General features: G+C 31.7%; 1 protein-coding gene across 1 annotated transcript in view; it reads left to right on the top strand.

Annotated features, from left to right (window-relative positions):
• LOC127721548 (wnt inhibitory factor 1-like) overlaps positions 1 to 10,002 on the top strand; it is a 43,925-nt gene extending 33,923 nt beyond the window's left edge. Inside the window, exons 5-10 of the mRNA XM_052228317.1 lie at positions 131 to 235; positions 957 to 1,052; positions 1,285 to 1,380; positions 4,431 to 4,517; positions 6,583 to 6,744; positions 8,155 to 10,002. Coding sequence (XP_052084277.1) covers positions 131 to 235; positions 957 to 1,052; positions 1,285 to 1,380; positions 4,431 to 4,517; positions 6,583 to 6,744; positions 8,155 to 8,294 — 686 coding nt within the window. The 3' untranslated portion in view covers positions 8,295 to 10,002. The remainder of the gene's footprint in view (positions 1 to 130; positions 236 to 956; positions 1,053 to 1,284; positions 1,381 to 4,430; positions 4,518 to 6,582; positions 6,745 to 8,154) is intronic.
• Positions 10,003 to 20,743: the final 10,741 nt, after the last annotated feature.

The raw sequence follows: 20,743 nt of genomic DNA on the forward strand, positions 1-20,743 counted from the left end.
CTTTCCTCTTTGTAGACAATTTGAGTTACATTTCTGATTTATCATATGAAAATTGCTTTTTTATTTGATCTTTAAATGTAACAAAAATGTATGTAAGAGTCTTGTAAAACAATGTTGGTCTTTTTTTCAGTGCCATCAACTCGCTGCAAGTTTAAATGTTTAAACGGAGGATTCTGTAACCATCTTGGTCTATGTGAATGTGCACAAGGCTTCCATGGTCAAGGTTGTGAAAAATGTATGTATCACATATAGATAATTAAAGATTACAAGAAAACTTCTACTGCTTTTGGAATAAAAAACAATAAAAAACTGGAAGCGAACAACAAAAGAAAAATCAAACGAGATATAAAAATGATAACTAAGCAGCTGAAATACGAACACCTTATATAATATAACAATAATGATATCAGACACTTCTTATATGTATAACGTATTTTATATTTTACACTGCCAAATGCTATAACAAAAAGCAAAATTTGGAATTAGATTAAATATAATAAAAAAAAATATTTTACAAGGAAAACAAACAGCACCATTAAAGAAATGTAGTTTTGGGGGAATTGGCAGATCTTTGTGGTATCTGTTATATTGAGAGTTTGAACTGTAAAGGAACATGTTTATTTATGAAGACCGTATGTTTTTCTCCAGATGTTTATATGTTTTATTGTGGTTGCTGTCTCATTGATACCTACTTCACACATATCCTTTTATTCACTAAATAGATCTGTAAAATTGATATCTGACTTTATCATCGGTTTTGTCATTTGCCTATACCTACCATCATGACCATCTGCCAAGATTTATGGAATTTCAGGCGTATGCCAGTGCAATAATATGGGTATAGGGAGTTGTTTGGAGTAGATATGATTTCCATCGATTTAACTCCAATCTTTGATTTGTACATTTGTTCTCGTGATCTGAAGTGCCTTTGAAATATACTTTCTCTCTATTTACAGCCCTCTGTGATCCAAGTTGTGAAAATAATGGTACTTGTATGTCTCCAGAAGTTTGTATATGCCCAGACGGATTTTCTGGAAAAAGATGTGAACGAGGTATTATATAATACAATCTTTTAATTTATATAGTTTGCACTCAAATAGATTTATTTCAAAATTAAATGAAATCGTTTGAATAGAGTCTGTCGATTCGATTTGTATTTCCAAAATTAAAGAGAAATGACGTCTGCTTAATTTTTTTTTGTTACTACACATTCTATTTTTTTCAATGGCTATATGAATAATAAGATCTTATCTATGTTATTAAAATGCTGTATTTTTTCAACAGCTCTATGTCGAGAACCTTGCCAACATGGAGGTCGGTGTATACAAGAAGATGTTTGCTGGTGTACCAAAGGATACATGGGCAATGCTTGCCAATTCAGTAAGTACGATAAAAACATTGTAACATACAAAAATAAGGGTAGATGTAGATTTAAAAAAAAATTTGGAAAACTAAAAAGTTGCAAATGAACAAACAAGTTGGCATATGACAGCATATGGCAGCTGTGATGGTCTTTAAAATAACCAATTCAAAAATTTATATCATTTCAATAATCGAATTGTTAGGAAAAGAAGTAGATGCTGCTATTAGTCCTCACATTTGAACTTATATAGTAATACAATTTTTTATTTCAGGACATATCCCCTCCCATCCTCCGAAAATAAAAAAGAATAAAAATCTTCCTAAAAAACATGTGAAAACAAATAAAACCTAACAACTAAATTGTAAAAGCAGTACAAACGTACTGGCATAAATACAGACATATTGCTCAACTGTTAAAACATTTGTAAATGCCCATCTGTTGTTTGTTATTAACCAGAAATTAGTCGTGAATCACAATTAGCGTTCCAAGAAAAGTTTCAGTTACAGGTTTATTTATTAAAATACTAAACAACATGTAACATATTCATCAACAAGGACATTATTTTATTACATCATACGCCACATCAATTCCAGCAGGTGGATTTTGAGATTACTGTGAACATGCTTTGGAATGCATTTTGCAGTGCCAAGCTACAGCTTCTATACATTAAAAGGATATTAAAACGCCAAAAGATCATTTTCATAAGTATATTTTTGAAAGAAGAAATTAATCACCGCATTATAGATCCAATATCGTTAAAATTTTAGGGATGTTTATTTCCATCAGCTATTAATTCAACAAATTTATCATAGAATCTATTTGACCTTTTGAAATGTACACTTCTCTTCTTCAATTGACCCATGAAGAAAAATATTCTTAAAAAATAAATATTATTACAAAGCGCGTAACTTTGATAAAGATAACTTTTTTCCAAATATCAGATCAAGATTTTCAAAGTCATTTAGATATAAATATTTTTGACAGAATGTGCACAAACCCATGTAATACTGCAATATTGTATGTAATCTATATTGTCAAATCTGTTTAAAAGAATTGTGATTGATTGATTTCTTAACGACCAATGTCAATAATTGTATGCATATTCAGGATGGGAAACTATTTACTGTTGCAGTTAACACATAGGTAGGTTCTGCAGGGTGAGACGATATGAATGCAGGGTGGGAATTTGGACTGCCAGTGGAAAAACAACTGTATGTTGAATAGGGGCAAACAAATTTCCTGCAACAGGTCACTTACGAACCCACAAAGACTTATTACAAGATAAAAATAAGGATATGTGGTATGATTACCAATGAGACAACTATCCACCAAAGTTAAAATGAAGTGGATGTAACAGAGACATGTAAAATATATGTAGTATATAAGAGTTCTTTATCGTGCAGAGTACTCTCTCTAGACGAGTTATTGGGTTTAACTTAATAGAAAAACAAAGGATATGGGGTATCCATCTATGACACAAAATCTGTACATACACAGCAAAAAAAAACACATAAAAAGCAAAGGAACAGCGCTTTAATTGCTGTGCTTCATCTCAAAGTCACAGTGAGGCCATCAACACGGAGCAAAAAAAAATCCAACTCTCATCTCACTGCAAGTTTAAAACGGTCCCTAGCACCGGTTTGAGCTGAATTCTTTGCAAACTGAAATAATTCGGGTAGACTTTGTAAGATGTAACACCACCAAATCGGGCCCGGTTAAAAGAACATACTGGAAAGTTGTACATATTTAAAACAAAATAGCTCCTATGCATAGGAGTAAATATTAAACTATGTAGAATATATATCCCCATCATTTGACTGAGCGTGGTTACGAATGTATACATCCCGCACAGCCAAACTGACGTCCCACTTTGGCAAGGGTTTACTTTCGGTTGGAATAAGACCAAGTTGACCATATGTCTACACCAAAATCACCATTTTGGTATTTAAAAGAATTAGAACTACAATGTATGACTAAAATGTGAATACTCACCAAACCCAAGACAAGAGCCTTTAATTCAGTGGTTGTCGATTGTTGCTGTACATGTATATCATTTACAACAGTTTGATTTTTCCCAGTTACAGTTTTTCCTAATCCGCTTGTTTTGCATCGCCCCCTTTATAAATATAGATTCTACCACTGTATCGAGTGTAATACGATATTTATCCACTCAAGACAGTTAAATTTTCAAATTTAAAACGCGAGTCTCGCCGAGCGTTTTAAATATTTAAAATTTAAATGTCGAGAGTGGATACATATCGTATTGCACAAGATTTGGTGGTGGAATCTGTTTCTCTTATAATTTTTATATGCAGACAAACTCAATATTTTTTTCCGAATGATCTGTAAAAAGATGTGTTCTTTCTATGTGACGTCATCAGGCATGGTCGCCTTTTTTCATGACGTCACAATAGGAAATTCAGAGGAAAGCAAGAAAATTTGACGTCATAATCGAATTTTGACCAATGAAGAACTGAGATCAAACGAATCACACGTTGATTAAAAAAATATAATCAACATGTCAGGGAGAGGATAAATCGTGTAAGAATTAGAGAAATTTATAAAGGGTGCGATGCAAAACAAGCGGATTGATTGACTGATTGCTGGCCTATTGACATTCAACAGCAAATTATGCATGAACTTTCAAGATGATAATATATAAATAAAGATAGAATACCATGCGTTGTATTAGACCGACAGGATAAGTCGTACTTTAACTTACTAGCTCTAAAGTTAGCAGTCTTCAAAAACACTTATCATCACCCTACTTAAAACCTCCCGCACTCGTCACTAGCATGGTACTTAGAAACCAATTGATTATTAATCAAAATTAGAAAAATAATTTCTTTCGACTCATTGCACAAAAAACATGTCATGAATTTGTTGTTGGTTCTCATATTATATGCAGGTTTTATATGAAAACAAATTATACATTATTTTTTCACTATATGCATATGTTTCTGTTTTGTGTAATTTTCTCTGCATTATTAATCTGTTTATTTTTATAACTGAATGTATTTTGTTTAATTCCCTTCATTATATAAATATTTTCTGATATTTGTTTCAGGCAAATGTCGACCAGACTGTAAACACGGTGGAATTTGTGTAGGAAACAATAAATGTCAATGTCCAGCTGCGTATTCCGGTGCAATATGTAAGTATTAATGTTTTATTATATTTTTTTTTATTAATAATGAACTATGATACATGTAATTGTTGCATATCAGTATTTCTGTAACATGCTGGCTTCCATCTTCCACGCCTATACAATTGTTTTATGCATATATATTCTCTCTACTAAGTTTAAAACACGTGCAGTATGGATATGTACATCAATAGTCATTCATAAATCACGAGTGGTCTCACTGTTATCATTCTAGAGAAAGTATATCAACTTGTAAGGCTTTTAGATGGACTTTACTTAGGTTCTACGACAACTTAATAATCAGATGAAGTTACTTATAACATATAATAGCACATGGGAATGTGCCAAAATGTGATTTTTAAAAAAATCATATTTGAAATGTTAACGAAATATACAGCATTAGGTCTTGATCTTGGCATTTCTCCAGTAAAGAGGGATATATAAATATAAGTTAAGGTCACCTGTATCATGTGTATATAGTTTAACTTTTATCAACTAGTGGCAACCCCTCAAAAACAAATTATTGGGGAAGTGAATCCGTAACCCGTAGCTTGATGCAACTCCTTTGGAAAAGAATTCACATTGCGTATTCGGAAAAATCCAGATCTCTCTATTGTTTTCACTTAAACGTTTAAAATAAAGGAAATTTGAAGTATGAGTTGTATGCAATATATAATATGATTAATACTATTCGTAATTGATGCTATTAATAAGCAGTTATTTACGGCAAAGACAAAACGCCACGTTTGATAAACATGTCTGATAATTGTAATTGTTAACCACAAGTATTCAACACAGAAAATACGAGGCACTCGATTTGATAAAAATTATGATTTCGAATGAAGAATGTCAATTTCAGAAGTTATCTAAATAAATTGATTCTTGGTTACCTATCTGTTGCCAAACGGCCTTTGCTTTCGGTAATTTGACATACCAAAGCGATACCTTTTGGATACGAGAAAAGTATCGGACTACAAATTAGTAGAACTTTTCATCTATAGAATTTATTTACTCTGTCAACTTGAACTAGTAAATGAAGTTGACAATTTCTTTAAAAGTCACCAATTCAATAAATTCTCGACGAGGTAGAAATAGTTGGTATCCGAGATTTTTTGGTATTAGGCGTAACATCAAAGGCACGATCATAATTTAATAATTGGAAATTTGATAAATTTCTCTAATAATAAACATCATTGAAATGAAATTTATAAACCCAAATACTTTCAATGGTCTTGTACTTAAGTAATAATTTGAAAACATCTCAATAATGTTTGTGTGTGAAACTAGTCCAAAATTTGTGTACTAATACGAAATTGCTACATTGTATACTTATAGAAGTATTTGGGGCCACTAAAAGTAATGTTTTTAATTAAAAATGACAGTAAGCAATGTCAAATTTTAAAACATTAGGTATGAAAATGGTATTTATGTTTGACACTTTTATTTCATATTGACGTTTATCTTTTTTTCTTCTTAATATTTATTAAATTACATTAAAGAGACAACATTTTTGTGATACTTACATTTTTTTTGTAGAACTGACGGATGCCAAAGAGAAAGTTGGAAATTAACTCCTACTTAACTAGATATAACATTTTCCCGAATCGATGTTAACAATAAAGTCTAATTCTGGCATTGTGAAATTATTTAAGAATATTTTACATTTATTTCTTTTCTTGATTCAATAGAAATCACACACGCTCATGCATTTAACAATCTGGCTACAACCTTAAAGGCGTTTTTAAAATTTCATTTTCTTGCATTAAAACTAGATTTTTAAACCACAGTGACTTTTATATTATGAAATCCCATTTTTTTTATATTCTAACCCTTATTGCACGTATAATTAAGATTAATAACTACACAAATTATATAAAAAAATTAAACAAATTCAATCCTATAAATAATGTTTTCTAAAATTTATCTATTTCCCTGTATTCTAACATGTATAAACATATTTTTCACATTCTTATACTTTAGTATTTGAAAGTATAATGAATCATTTTACCGAATTCGAAAAATAGGTTGGAGATAGATGGCCATGCATAATTATAATTCCATTTTTCCCTTTCAGGTGAAACGAGGGAAACTGAACGACCGAGAAGGAGTAATCAATGGAAACGCAAAAAGAAGAAAAAGAAAAGAAAGAACAGAAAAAATCGACCAAGAAAAAAGATACGAAATAAAAAAGTCCGAAAAAATTCTAAAAGACGAAAAAATAGTAAAAAACGAAAAAGTAAGAAACTTTGATGTTACATATACCAAGTTCTGTTATTTTTTTCTGTCTATTGTTGAAGACCTTATGTTAACCTCAGCTATATTCTGTGTCGTTAAGTTGCTGTCAAATTTACTTTTACTCGTCTCTTTTTATTCATATATATGCATCCATTTGTGAAAAATACACTTAAGTACTAAGATTGCAGTACAGTAGATGCAATTTTATCCGCTAAAAGAAGGAAAAAACTAAAGAAGAGTAGAATTATTTTGGCTTTCATCAAACCTGAAGAGTTCATGTAGTGAACGCTAGATACAATGTGTAATTATACCCCACGCAATGAGTTGCGGAGGGTATAATGTTTTTTGACCCGTCCGTCCGTCTGTCCGTCCGTCCGTCTGTCCGTCAGTCCGTCAGTCCTGTTTCTTGTCATCGCAACTCCTCTCAAACCACACAACAGAATTTCATGAAACCTTTTCAGATAATAAGGACATACTATGTAGATGTGCTATCGACAGGAAATTACGATTCAATTTTTTTCCAGGAGTTACGCCCCTTTGAACTTATTTGCCCAATATACTACTGCAACCTTTTGTCATCGCAACTCCTCTCAAACCACACAACAGAATTTCATGAAACTTTGTAAATAATAAGGACATACAATGTAGATGTGCATATCGACAGGAAATTATGATTCAAATTTTTTTCTAGGAGTTACACCCCTTTGAACTTATTTGTTTCAATATACTACTGCAACAGTTTGTCATCGCAACTCCTCTGAAACCACACAACAGAATTTCATGAAACTTTGTAGATAATAAGGACATACTATGTAGATGTGCATATCGACAGGAAATTATGATTCAATTTTTTTTTCTCATACAATTTTTTTTCCTTACAGTTATTTTATTTCTCCAGTGACAATGTTGGGACGTGGGGTATGTGAGCGCGCTCACTAAGGTTCTTTAATTTTTCACTGCGTCGTCAAACGCTGAACATTTGCTGTCCAAATTCAATAATGGTTCACTTTAAAAATTGTGACTTGGATGAAGAGTTGTCTCATTTGCACTCATACCACATCTTCTTATATCTAATCAAGACTTAATTTTGTCGGTGGTTTTCTCCGTTATTTTATGTTTGATCATCTAGGAAAGTCGATTGTTACCAATGTTTTAAATTTCACTTGCATAAAGAAGGATAAATAGAACTTATGCAACTGTACAACGTTCAACGAAGTGTGCCATTTTAATTCAGAAACTCCCCCCCCCCCCCCCCCCCCCCAAAAAAAAAAAATGAAAAAAAAAAAATTCAAGGCATTTGGTATACTTTAAGTTAAATTGATTCTGAACGTTATGATTTCACAACCATTTGTATAAATTTATATAAAACATGCTCGCTATAAAAGCAAATAATAATATCATTTCATTGCAGGAAGAAAATCTTTATTAGCTGAGGTGGAGAGATTTTCTAGACGTCAACGAAAGAAAAAGGATAGAGAAATGAAAAAACAGTTAGAAAAACTGAAAAAGAAAGAAAAAAGGAGGAAAAGACGCAAATTATTTGTGCGGTGATTCAAATAATGTAACTTCAGTGCGGACTTGTAGAAAATCGGAAAGAATTATAATTGCATCTCCATGGAAATGGATGAGGATGGAAGCTGACACTAAGTTCTATAAAGAATGCACATAAAAGATGTTTTACATGAAGTACATTTGATATAAGATAATCGATTATGTGCATCGATGCTTCATTGTTACATGTATGCAGAGCTAGGGTATGTTTAAAGGAAACATGCTGGCAATAAGGTAGAATCGAACATGAATATTCACCGTGTTAAAAATTGCCTTTCAAATAAGAAATATGCGAATGTGATCCCGAAAAAAGTATTTTAAGTCCAGAATTTCGTGGAACATATTTTATGAAGAATCTTTAATTTATTGTGCTACTGCAAATGTAGAGATACTTTTTAGTAAAACCTTGTCCTTGCAATGATTGTATTGATAAGAAAGAATATTGCTATGGTGTATATATATTGTAATTTTGTTTAAGCAAAGATACTTGTTATACTGTTATGAAGTAGTGTGATTAATAGTTGTAAATTTATCATGAATGTTAAGATCGATGTAAGGAGAGTACGATTTGTCTGTTGTATACAAGAGTTGTTTATTTTTGTTTTTGTTTATATTTATTACATGGAGTTAGACGGGTCTCATAAACAAAGCTATACATAGTGTGTTCTTTGTGGGTTGTGATTCATAAAAGAATGAAGTTTCTTGTTCTGTTTATTAATGTTAAGCTGAATGTAAAACTGAACATTTTATGGCATTAAATGTAGGATCTTTGCACGTCTGTCTAAAGATTAATAAAAATTCCCTGAAACAGTAAGATACTGGTAAATAAAAGCAAACTATTGTTATCAAAATGTTTCTAAACTTGCTGGCGACATTGATAAAAAAATTGGACCAATTAAGAAGCCGTTTATTATCAACTGTTTACAATAGGCACTAGAAATATTCTGCAACTCTTCAAAAGCACTTCGAGAAGTTTAGATAGTAATTTAATTACTTTTGAAAAACGTTTAAAATTCTGAAAAAAACAACACAATAAATATTTTTTTTATCTATAATTGGATCTTGAGCGAAAACTATCTCTATCCCGCAAAATGGGGAACCAGATAATTTATAGAAATTATTGGCGTAAGAAATTCAGGGTCTTATAGGAATTTCCTATTTTACATAAATATTCAATATGTTTACCTATTTTTCTGAATCGTTAAATGTTGGTCATTAATAGACATTTTTAAATTTATAGATTTTTTCGTATCTTTATTCATTCATTTTGGGGAAATTGTTTCATTTTATTATGCTCCCATCTTACCTCTTAAACATGCGAAATGTAAATTTCCTAATATGACAAACAGACACTGTAGTTGTTTTAGTAATCAATTATTTGTTGACTTTAGCTAGAAACGTTGCTTTTTTTAGACCTTTTACCGACTCGGAAGAATATGCATATTCTATGATATGAAAAATAACGACAACAGAAAACACTTAGTCTACACAAGAAAAACTATGGTGTACTGAATAAATAAAAGGTAAATGTATAATATTATTTTGACACCAATGTTTAAAAAATAATATTTTACTGAACTTATAATGTCTCTGATATTATTAAAAGGTGTTATGATTGTTTATTTCTTACAAAATTGTAATATTTTAAGTTCATTATGTGCATTACTTTATTGAAATATATTATTTCTAATAAAACTGAAACATAGTATTTGCATAGTTATTATATTTTCAGTTAATCTGCACATACATATGATATATATTACTTAGTCTATATAAATCCTTGCATAACATATCAATTTTTTTTAACATTATTTTAGTTGAACAAAATAAATGACCAATCAAACCCGACAAGTCAATTTTACTAGTTTTTTTTTCGAAAGGAAGACAAGTGCTCCCTGTTTATTTAAATTATTTACATCATTTTAGATGTTTACACATGTTTGATGTATCATTGTCTCATTTAAAGAGAAATAGAAGCATCATGTTTAAAACTAACATATATTTCAAATGCTACTGTACCATGTGACCTAATCTTTCACAAATCTTCAAATCGTGTGGATCAAATGCAATTCACGTAATCGTAAGCTTTTTATTTCAATGACACTAATTTGACCTTTGTATTAAATAAGATTCGTCTTTTGTACGTTCGGACTCGTTGCAGAAAATTTTGATGGAGTCATTATGTTATTTCATAGTGCTATTAGTGAGCAATACACATTACTTTGATATAAAATATGTTTTATCTCTTGCTCATTAGGAAAAAAGGAAGACGGTTATGGTTGCCTTATTTTTGTCCCTTCGAGTTATTATTGTGTCTTTGTCTTGTCGACGACAGTAATTAATTTCCCTGAAGGTCAGTTTGTGTACAACATGGTTTCCTTTGGTGCATAGACCAGTTAAACAAAATCAGGGATAGCATTTGATCTTTTAAATTGAAAGTTAACTGTTTTATACATCGGAAAAGGTCAATGTATAAATTTACATGTTATACAAATGTTTTGCGTTCGGCTGTCTGTATTTTAGTACATAGTACCATAGTAAAACAAAACAACTGCAGTTTTGGCAGCATTCTCTGTAAAGAACGTATTGTTTGTCTTCGAAGTTTTTTGGGAATAACGTGCATGGTAATATCTTAACATTTTTGTAAATCACTGCACACAGTATCTTTTAATCTTAACTTATTTGAAGAATATAAAAAAAGGAAGGCCGTGATCTGTATCATAGAGTTGTATTCTAACCATCTGATTGTAAAACTTGGGATATTTAAAATACACCACTTTTGTTAGCATTTTGACAGAAAGGTATTTATATAGTCGTTAGTTTTCTCGTTTGAACTGATTTGTATTTGTCATTTCGGGGCCTTTTATAGCTGACTATGCGGTATAGGATTTGCTCATTGTTCAAGGCCGTACGGTGACCTATAGTTGTTAACTTCTATGTCATTTGGTCTCTGGTGGAGAGTTGTATCATTGGCAATCATACCACATCTTTTTATTTATATATATATATAACTCTATATATAACATTTGAACGGATTTGGCTATCATTCTGCAGCACCTGTGATCACCACCGGTTTTTAATGGGGATCGTGTTGCTCAGCCTTTTGTATACTTGTGAGTTTGAATATCCGTGTGGTATCTCCCGCCTTTTTCTTATCATCTGAGATTTATTCCTCTCGTGCGAGAGAGAATGGTATTATGTCCTGTTTTTTGTGTGTCATGATATCTATTCTTTCAACTTCGGATATTGTACTTCTAAATAGCTTTTATATAGCCTTTGTTTTTTGTTTGTTTGTCAAATGCCTTAGGATTGGACGACCCATTATACTTAGTAAAAGCAACCAAAACTTAAGGTTCTTTGCAAGACCAGCAAAATGCTCGATTCTGCATTGACAAACATATACGTGTGATAGTGTTGATTTTAAGCTTAAGTCGGCATTCCTTCTGGTAACAATTGTGCTCCTTACCCTGCCAACGTGCGCCTTTTATTTGTATGAAATAGACCACTCATCATCTAGAACAAAACCCAGATTGCATTATACTTTAATTTCTTGTCCCACTATGCAGTTCGCGTCCTTTCGATGCATACTTCTTAGTATGGTGATTAGATTGATCTACATGGTAATATATCCCCTGGAACTTGGAAATAAAAGAAACTAAACCTACCCTATACGTCGACTTTCAACTGAAAATCTACATTGATGATCGATAGGGAACAAAATTTTCCCATATTCGGGGGTTAGGGCAAAGTAGGACGGAATTGGGATTAAGAAAAATAGGAAATGTATGCGATGATTTATGACATATATAAACAGTAACGGTCGACCAAGTCATTATGTTGTTCGTTAAACTTTTGAAGCGATGATTCAATCTTTACCAATAGGCAATGCTTGACTGATAATCTTCCTTGTTATAGCAGGAACCCTCTACCAAGAGAAACCTGAAATCTCTTTAAAAGAAACTACAAAAGATTTGTTTTCTCATAATAAATATTAGGTGCTTCTTGTCCTTATTTAACGAATGATGTTAACTGCCAACTAGGTGTATTCTTACGGTTTTTTTTAGCTGTGGATTATTAATACCATATTCCCGAGAATTTAGATTTCTCTTGGTAGAGGGTTCCTGCAAACAAGGTAGCTAACAAGTCAAACATTGCCTAAATTCCGTCCTACCTTCCCTAACGCCCGAATATGACGTATCAGCAACCGTTTACTTATCATAGGCAGCACGGTGGTGTCGCTAATATAGTTGGAACTGATTACCCCTCCAAAAACCTTATTTTATCGGTGTTGGCCTTGGAGTTTAGTCCAAATACTACTAATAACCATAGGGATAGATCAAAGATCGCTCAATGTTAGAAGTTTCTCCAAATAGAGCAACTACATGTGTATGAGTTCTTCCAGAAATTGGTGATCGCGTCTGAAGATTTCCCACTATTACAAAATATAGATATACGTTTTAAACAATAATAATTTTATATATCAATGATAAATCGGGGTTGCTGTTAAAAAATAGAGGAAACATTTGTCCTACTTCTTCGAGGCTTTGTTAACATACTGTCCCTGTTAATGAATCTATAAGGACCATGGTAGATAATTAAAGTATCACTTAAACATGTTAACAGTACACACAAACTCAAGCAGGTACGCTTCTGAGTAATGTTTGAAGATCCAAACATATAAAACGCTTGAAGGCAACTAAACTTCAAGGGCTTAAATACAACATCTAAAATGATGTAAGGTCGTCGTTGCAATCCAAGTTTAAGCCCAATTACATAAGTTTATTGATTAGAAATTTACAAACAGAATGCATCATTTCAAATAAACATTTAGCATTGCACTGGCTATGGGCTGATGCTAAAAACGGAGACTGACAGTCATCTAGCTTGGGTACCCATCCAGTGGTATTAAAAAGGAATGGCATGATTTACGTGCGAAAATATCATCTTCTTACGAGACTTTCAATCAAAAATTTGTGTTCACTTTTAACATTCATATCAGTTTTTTGTAATGAAAAAAGAAAACACAGTCTTCTATTTTATTTTAAACCGCCCTTCTGTAAATTATAATGCGGGCATGCATACATGTAGCAGGATACACCAGTTTTATTAAAATTGTTGTCATGAAATTTGTGTTATGAATACGTTCTTTCAGTGGTACTTTGGTTATTATATTTAATATACAAAATGACATTTTCTTTAAATAATAGAAGGTAGAACGCATTGGTTTTGCACAAACTAATCTAAAAGTGAACATTCATATGCTTAGTAACAAACATATAAATAGGTAGATATTGATAAGCTTTTATTTTTATAATTAACATACAGCTTACCAGCTTATAGTTCTCTTTTAAGTTTCAACAGAAATAAACAGAACGTATAAGTAATCAAAACTATTACTTAAGCAACATAAATGACTTTTGAATGTGTATTTTTTGCAAGATTAAAATGAAATAGTGGTTGTTAAAAACAACATTAATTCTGAACAAACAGATAATATAGACTTACATTTCACTGTAAATCGTGATTTTATTCTCATATTCTTACCCACAAACAGTGCTGTTATTTTCTATCAGTGCACTCTAATATTCGGATGCCATTCGAGCATTAAAGTCCGATTTGCTTTGTTAATGCAGCACACGCAACCAATGTTTTAATGTTATTTTGCTTGTTTAAAGATAACAAGAACTATTTTTTTGTATAAAAAATAAACGTTTTACATAGACATTTCTGATATCAATGTCTTCTGTGTGATATGTTGAGATAATAAATTGTAAATGGCAACTTGTTAGTGTAATTTGGGCGATTTCGTACAGTTACTTTAAGTACGGCTTTTTTTTTTGCTTTTTTTTTAATTTAAAAAAAAATGATTTAAAGAAATGAACGCTAATAAAATAAAAATGAAAAAAAAAACACATTTTTAACACAGTGAAATATATTTTTGCAAATAGCTGCTTTTTGAAATCTTAATTCATTGCGATAACGTACACGGCACTTGGAAAATAAAGAATGATAAATATACGTTATCAGATCAGAAGATTGAATGTTCATGGTATTATCGGACAGAGAAATAAATTCTGCAAACACGCGTTCAAAGGATCTCAATGATAGTCGCGTGACACGTTCAGGTCAATAGTTATAACAAATGCATTGCAAAGGTGTTTTATTGTGATTGCAAAATTCCTTCTGTCAGATTCCGTCCAATTAGTAGATGTATATAGCTTGCTTTCCGTTCTTGTTTATAACAATTCGGCAAAACTTTGTAATAAAACATATACAATTAGTTTTGCACTGTCTTGTTGGAATCAATGTAGCATATAAAACAAGTCGATTTGCTCTCACTTTGAAATTTCTAGCAAACGTGCTAATTAGGAGAGGCACTAATGTGAATTTATAATGTTAATGGTGCAATTGAAAGAATTTGGTTTTTTCTACCTATGTCAATTACAAATTATTTATTCAAATTAAACATGCAGTTGTGTTGACTTTTTTATTTTCGGTTTGCTTTTTAGTGCATTTATAAATGAATGCCAAAGAATGTGGAAAATAGAGACAGATTGGTTTAATTATCAACATTTGCATTTGCACAATGCACACATTCTAAAATTTAATAAATGTCTTGTAAGCGTTCTACTTTATAATTCAGAAGCATGTTCAAATATTTGTGTGTTTGTCTTATACATAAAACGATACCATGCAGGATTTTAACAATAAAATATATAAAATTTGACAATGAAAATAACAGTCCGCACCAACGCATCCAAAAATAGATGTCCAGTCATAATTAATATGCTTGAAAATTTGAAATTTATATATTTGTTAAAATTTTTAATTAGTCTTTCTATACATGGCATATTGTTTATGTATTGAACGTATTTTTCATTTTACTTTTTTACTTTTCTTTTAATTAAAAAATAGTAATGAGAAGTTGTCTCATCTTTCCAACACCTTAAACCTACAAGACAACGAAGCCCTTGGACTCCGGAGTGCTTGAGCAGTTGCGATTTTTTTATCTGCTGGATTGATACAATATTCTATACTTAACAGTTATGTATACATACAAACATATATTGTTAGATAGTTGCATAGCGTCCAGTGCTAAATTTGTTAATTATATTTATGCTCTTTCAAAAGGTACAGAAGGCTTTGCAAAGGGGGTCGACCGAGATGAAGGGCGATAATGTCTTATTACCACTGGGAGATGAGGGCATGCAGGATAGGGGTCGAAATTTTCCTTTGAAACAGACGACTACCCTTAGATACTAGTAGGGTTTTCAAGGGGTCTTGAACGTACAAGAATCGTGAGATACTCTCAACGCAAGGCATCGGATAGAAGGTCCCTATTCCAACCGGACATCGCTGCGTATTTATACATCCCGCAAAGTCCAACAAAAGTCTAATGGATAACCATATTTCTATACCCCAGGAAACCCTTGGAAAGTCAAGATTGCCAATCAGTATTCTGTTACTATATAGTATTTAGTGCTTACGATGATAGATCTAAAATATAAAGGTCATGGAGGAGAACTACGAACTAAGGATTATCTTTATAATCGATTCCTGACTTAAACGGTAAAGATGATGTTAGAGGTGATACGAGTTCTCTGGAAAATTACGAGAAGTGTTTGTTTATCGGACAGAAAAAATTGTACTGTGCTTAAATTGTCTTTAATTGTGTCATTTTATTGTAAAATTTGCTGAACTTATTTGAAATGAAATCAATTGAAATGACAATAAACTAAATATCTTTTTTTCAAAATATGTGATTCTTTAAAATTTAAAATCCAAAACCTAAGTAATCACAGACAAATTGTTTGCAGATAATCAACTAACCATCCATCAAAGAAACTCTCAACTCCGTAGTTTTGCCCTAAAGGCTCGCTGAAAACATTCTGACACTGTCTTGAAGAGATTGGTCATAAGAATATAATGGAAAATTGAATTTAACTCTTATGTACTCTTAATTTTAGTGAATGATGGTTAGGACTCATTCAAGACTACCAAGGAATGACAAGAAAATTATTTATTCGTCTGACCATGATCCGTACATAATAATTCTTTATAACTGTATGATAGAATTGTACTGCATTTTTGTAATTGCACATTCACCGCATTTCTTCATATCCTATCAATCATATTGCATCTTAGCATATTAAACATTTTACATAATCATGTTGCTTGCACATTTGTATCTGTTAAATATAAATATTCCACCCCCACCGTTAAATCCTTTCTCTGAAGACAAATGAGAAAACAATTAAGATGTTGAATTATAAAGGATGATTTGTACTGATATCGTAAAAAATAATCTCATTTTTGAACGTTGCAATACTTGCCTGTTATTTTCACTAATCCTTAGTGTGGGCAAACGTAAATTCATCTTTACGGTGGTATGATTGATGAATTATTCAAGCAAAATACATACTTGAGTGCATGTCTTTAGGTTACAATTTGTTATTGATTTAGAATTCATCCGAATTCCTCAGTTCAGAAAGATTATATTGAGTAATATTCATTCAACAGCTCTTTTATATTGTTAATTGTTTATTTGAGGGACGTACACAATGCTGGAAACCCTTTTTGAAACGCCATTAATAAACAAACCGGTTTGAACAGGGGTTTCTAATTACCAGGCAAACATAGTTCCTCTCGTTGTATGCATCATAGAAAACAGTACAATAAGTAGAGGTCCTGTCGGCGAAGCTCACAAAACAATACCCCCGAGCAAAGTCCATTCTTTGGTAAGGGAAACCCCAAAATAGTTGCGATCAAAAACAAAATCGGAGGTGCATTATGTCATTATATAGGGGAAAATTCTGCGTCCATGTCATCCCAAAGTTAATCTTAAAAATAATTAAAATGAACAAATCAAATGAGAGGTGCCTAAGTTAATCATGTGATTAAGATTTTGTGGAAGTTATAAAAAATTCTGTCCAGCGGTTAAGGAGCAGTTGACGAGGATACAAAAGTGTCAGAGGAACAAACGAACAGACCCCTCCAATAGTCCCCCGCCCTGGATGTACGAGTCGGCTTTATGCAGGATTTTTTAGAATTATATTTTTTGGCTTGAATGATACGTTATCAAAAGCATTATTACATCAGCAGCTAGTACAGAATGTGTTGTTATCAAGAACATTATTGAGTGAATATAGCTGTTGGACCTGAAACAATAAACAAAATTATTACATTATAATTTATTAAACCTATATCTTTTAAAGTTAAAGTTTTAAAATGTCAAACATTCAATTATTCGGTGCGTTCCAGTAAAACCCTCCTAATGAAAAAGTAGTCACTTAACAGTTCTAGACAGCATGATTTCTTTTAGCAATATACTAAACAACTAACGGTTACCACACTAGTAAAATCAGAAATCCGTTACGAAAGAAGTCATAACAAAATGTAACTATTTGTTTTTATTTCGTCGATGGAGGGCTACGGATATGTTTACCTGTAGGTAGAATCTGTCCACCTTTTCTAGTTATGGTCTCGTCGAATTCGAATTCAACTGATGGCAAGACTTTTACTTGCCATGAGCCACATTACGGGTACTACTCATGGAACAGGAACTGATTACCCTTTCTGAACACCTGAATTCATCTTCAGTTTTTGGTGGGGATGGGTGCCTCATCGTTTTAGTTCAGTGTACTGTGTTAAGGGATGTTCTCTCCTTTTTGCCATAGTTTCGCTTAACTTTATTTAACTTATGGATATTTGCTGCCTCTTTACAGTGTATTCCTTTTTTCTATGATTGTTTGTTTACTGATAAACATGCATTATTTTGCTGCAGTCTTATCAATGATAATACATGAATATAGCATTTAGTTGAATTTTGCTTTTCGTGTTAATGTATGTGTGTTTCTCACTGAAATCTGAATCAAACCTTTAATATACAAACTATGAAATGTTCTGGTTTAGACATTAATGGTTATGTCAACTGTGGAAAATGCAAGTCATTTTTGTCACCCGCGCGACGCGTTGCGGGGGACATAAAAAATACCGGGCGTTAGTCCGGTCTTGTATCCGCTCTAAACTAAAATAAAACAATTCTTGCTAAATTTTTATGAAATTTATATCAAAGATTTATATCAGAAATGTGCAGGACAATTTCGAAAATCAGCTCAAAAAAACTATTTTAAAGGAGTTATGCACCTTAGAAATATAATATAAATCATATGGAAAATTGCATAGTAAGCGCTCTCAAACATCCATTTCTGGTAGGATTGATAGGAAATTTATATCATAGATTTATATATGAGCAATGTTTTGAGTGAGTTCAAAAATCATCGCTGATCTAGTATTTTTACAGGAGTTATGTCACTTTGAAGTGTAATTTACATCGAACATTGCATGTAAGCACCCTCACACCAATATTTCTTGTTGAATTTCTATGAAGTTTATATCAAAGGCGGATATCAGCAATGTTTTGAAAGAGACCAGAAAAACTATTTTTACACGAGTTATGCACCACTAAAATAGAAAATAACATTGTTAGCGATCTCCTGCTAACATTTCTTGTAAGATATTTATTAAAAGTTAAAAATTCTTTTTTTTTTCTTAGTAACTGCCTTGGGGCAGATAAATAGTGCAACGCGGGGGACATTTGAACTCTGTTCTTTTATATCGAGAAGGCAGCTGACGTAAGTCGGGTATATATAGTAGCATTTTAAACAATAATTTATGAAGTATCGTATATAGAAGGAAAGGCGACATGAATTGGAGCAGTTCACACATACATTTTTGAACAAAATTGTCAACGTACTAAAACCAGAGTATTTACATCATACAATGTATCACACATGTTGAATTTGCAGAAGCGTTTGTAAATAAGATAAACTAGTGTCGGAGAACTCAACAATATACACGTCCACATGATGTATAATTTTTAAATCGTAATTATAACATTTAACTGGTGTTCAACAAATTAAACATGAACCTTTGATTGATTCCTAAGGTACGCAGGGTTCAAATTTGATATCACTGACTATCATTGTAATTGTTTGTGTCTGAGATGTAATGTTGATTAACTTCCCTAAAATGTTCTGTCAATTTTCGTTTTAGATAAAACATAATTGGAATGACATGGTTTAATCTATTCAAAGAAAGAAATGAAGATTTGATTGAGAAACACATTGCTCTTTACTACATTTCGATAATTTCTTGATTATAAATGTTCGTCGATAAATTGTAAAAAATTAAGTTCTATGAAATATGTTCAATTATGTAGTTTTTACTTCTTTCCGTTTCTTCAGAATAGACAACTGTTAGATGCCGAGCAATAATTTTTATGTATATCTTACATTCTGAAATCTTTATTAGCTCATTTGAAACATATATACTGAAATGATAATCTTAATTAGAACTTTAACTATCTTTTAACGATTCTGAAATGTAATAATCAAATCGAAAGTGACTAGAGTACAGATATAACTAACTTTACAAAAAGAAAAAAATATTACAATCAAAAGTCTTAAAAACAATTTTTCTTCAATTCTAGTGCAGTATTTCGAACTCTACTGAAAAAATGAGGGTATGTTTTGTAAGGCAGATATATTGCCTTGCAACAGGCCACTTAAAATCAAAGTAAATCCTTCAAATATATACGACTAGGTTAATCCAGCACAAGCTAAAGCACCTATTCTAACTTAGGAACCTGGTCAGTAGTTGTCTTTTCTTAAAATTAAAGTATACATTCATAGTAGTTTGGGGAATTGTGACTGTGATTGTCTGTTAAATCTATTGATATGTCTTTTTAAATTCGATGCTATTTTTAGGCTTGCAATATTGTATAAACACCGATTTATTGATGAAGGCCGTATGTTGTCCTCTCATTTTTTCTAGATGAGTTGGTGTCTCATTAAACCATATCCAACATCTCTGTATTGTTGTATTGAAACAACCCTTAATCATACTATGTTTGCGTTTAGTTCACTTATACATGATTGAAAAGTACATTTGAGGCACCCCAGTTTCTTTAGTAATACATTTTGTCCAAACATAACCGACTACGTCACCTCAAGTTCAATATTTAAAGACCTTTTTATTTGCAGTCTTCCCACTATATGTAAAAAAAAGGGGTTTTTCATATAGTGGTTCAAGAAAGTTAAAAGATATACGTTTTAATTTCATTAATTTATGAAAATGATGGTTTTTCGTATCTTTAAAGGTTTAATGCAACTTCTTTACAGTAATTGTTAGTGATGTTTATGTTCCAAAATCTTTAATTTACTGTGTACAATTTAATTGACTTTCATCTCTTTTGACTCTGATCTTATAATATTTCCAAATATTCCATTTATGACGTTTGACTGTCTTCTAGGGTCGTCGTACTGTTTAGATAGATTGCTGTTTGATGAACTTTCAGTTGCCAAAATTTCCTACATAAGTTGAGACCAGAACAAATCAACAAAAATCCAATAGATTATGCTAATTGAGGTCGACCAGGATGAAGGGCA

The sequence above is a fragment of the Mytilus californianus genome, unplaced genomic scaffold, assembly GCF_021869535.1.
Source record: "Mytilus californianus isolate M0D057914Y unplaced genomic scaffold, xbMytCali1.0.p SCAF_1, whole genome shotgun sequence".
NCBI classification, from domain to species: domain Eukaryota; kingdom Metazoa; phylum Mollusca; class Bivalvia; order Mytilida; family Mytilidae; genus Mytilus; species Mytilus californianus.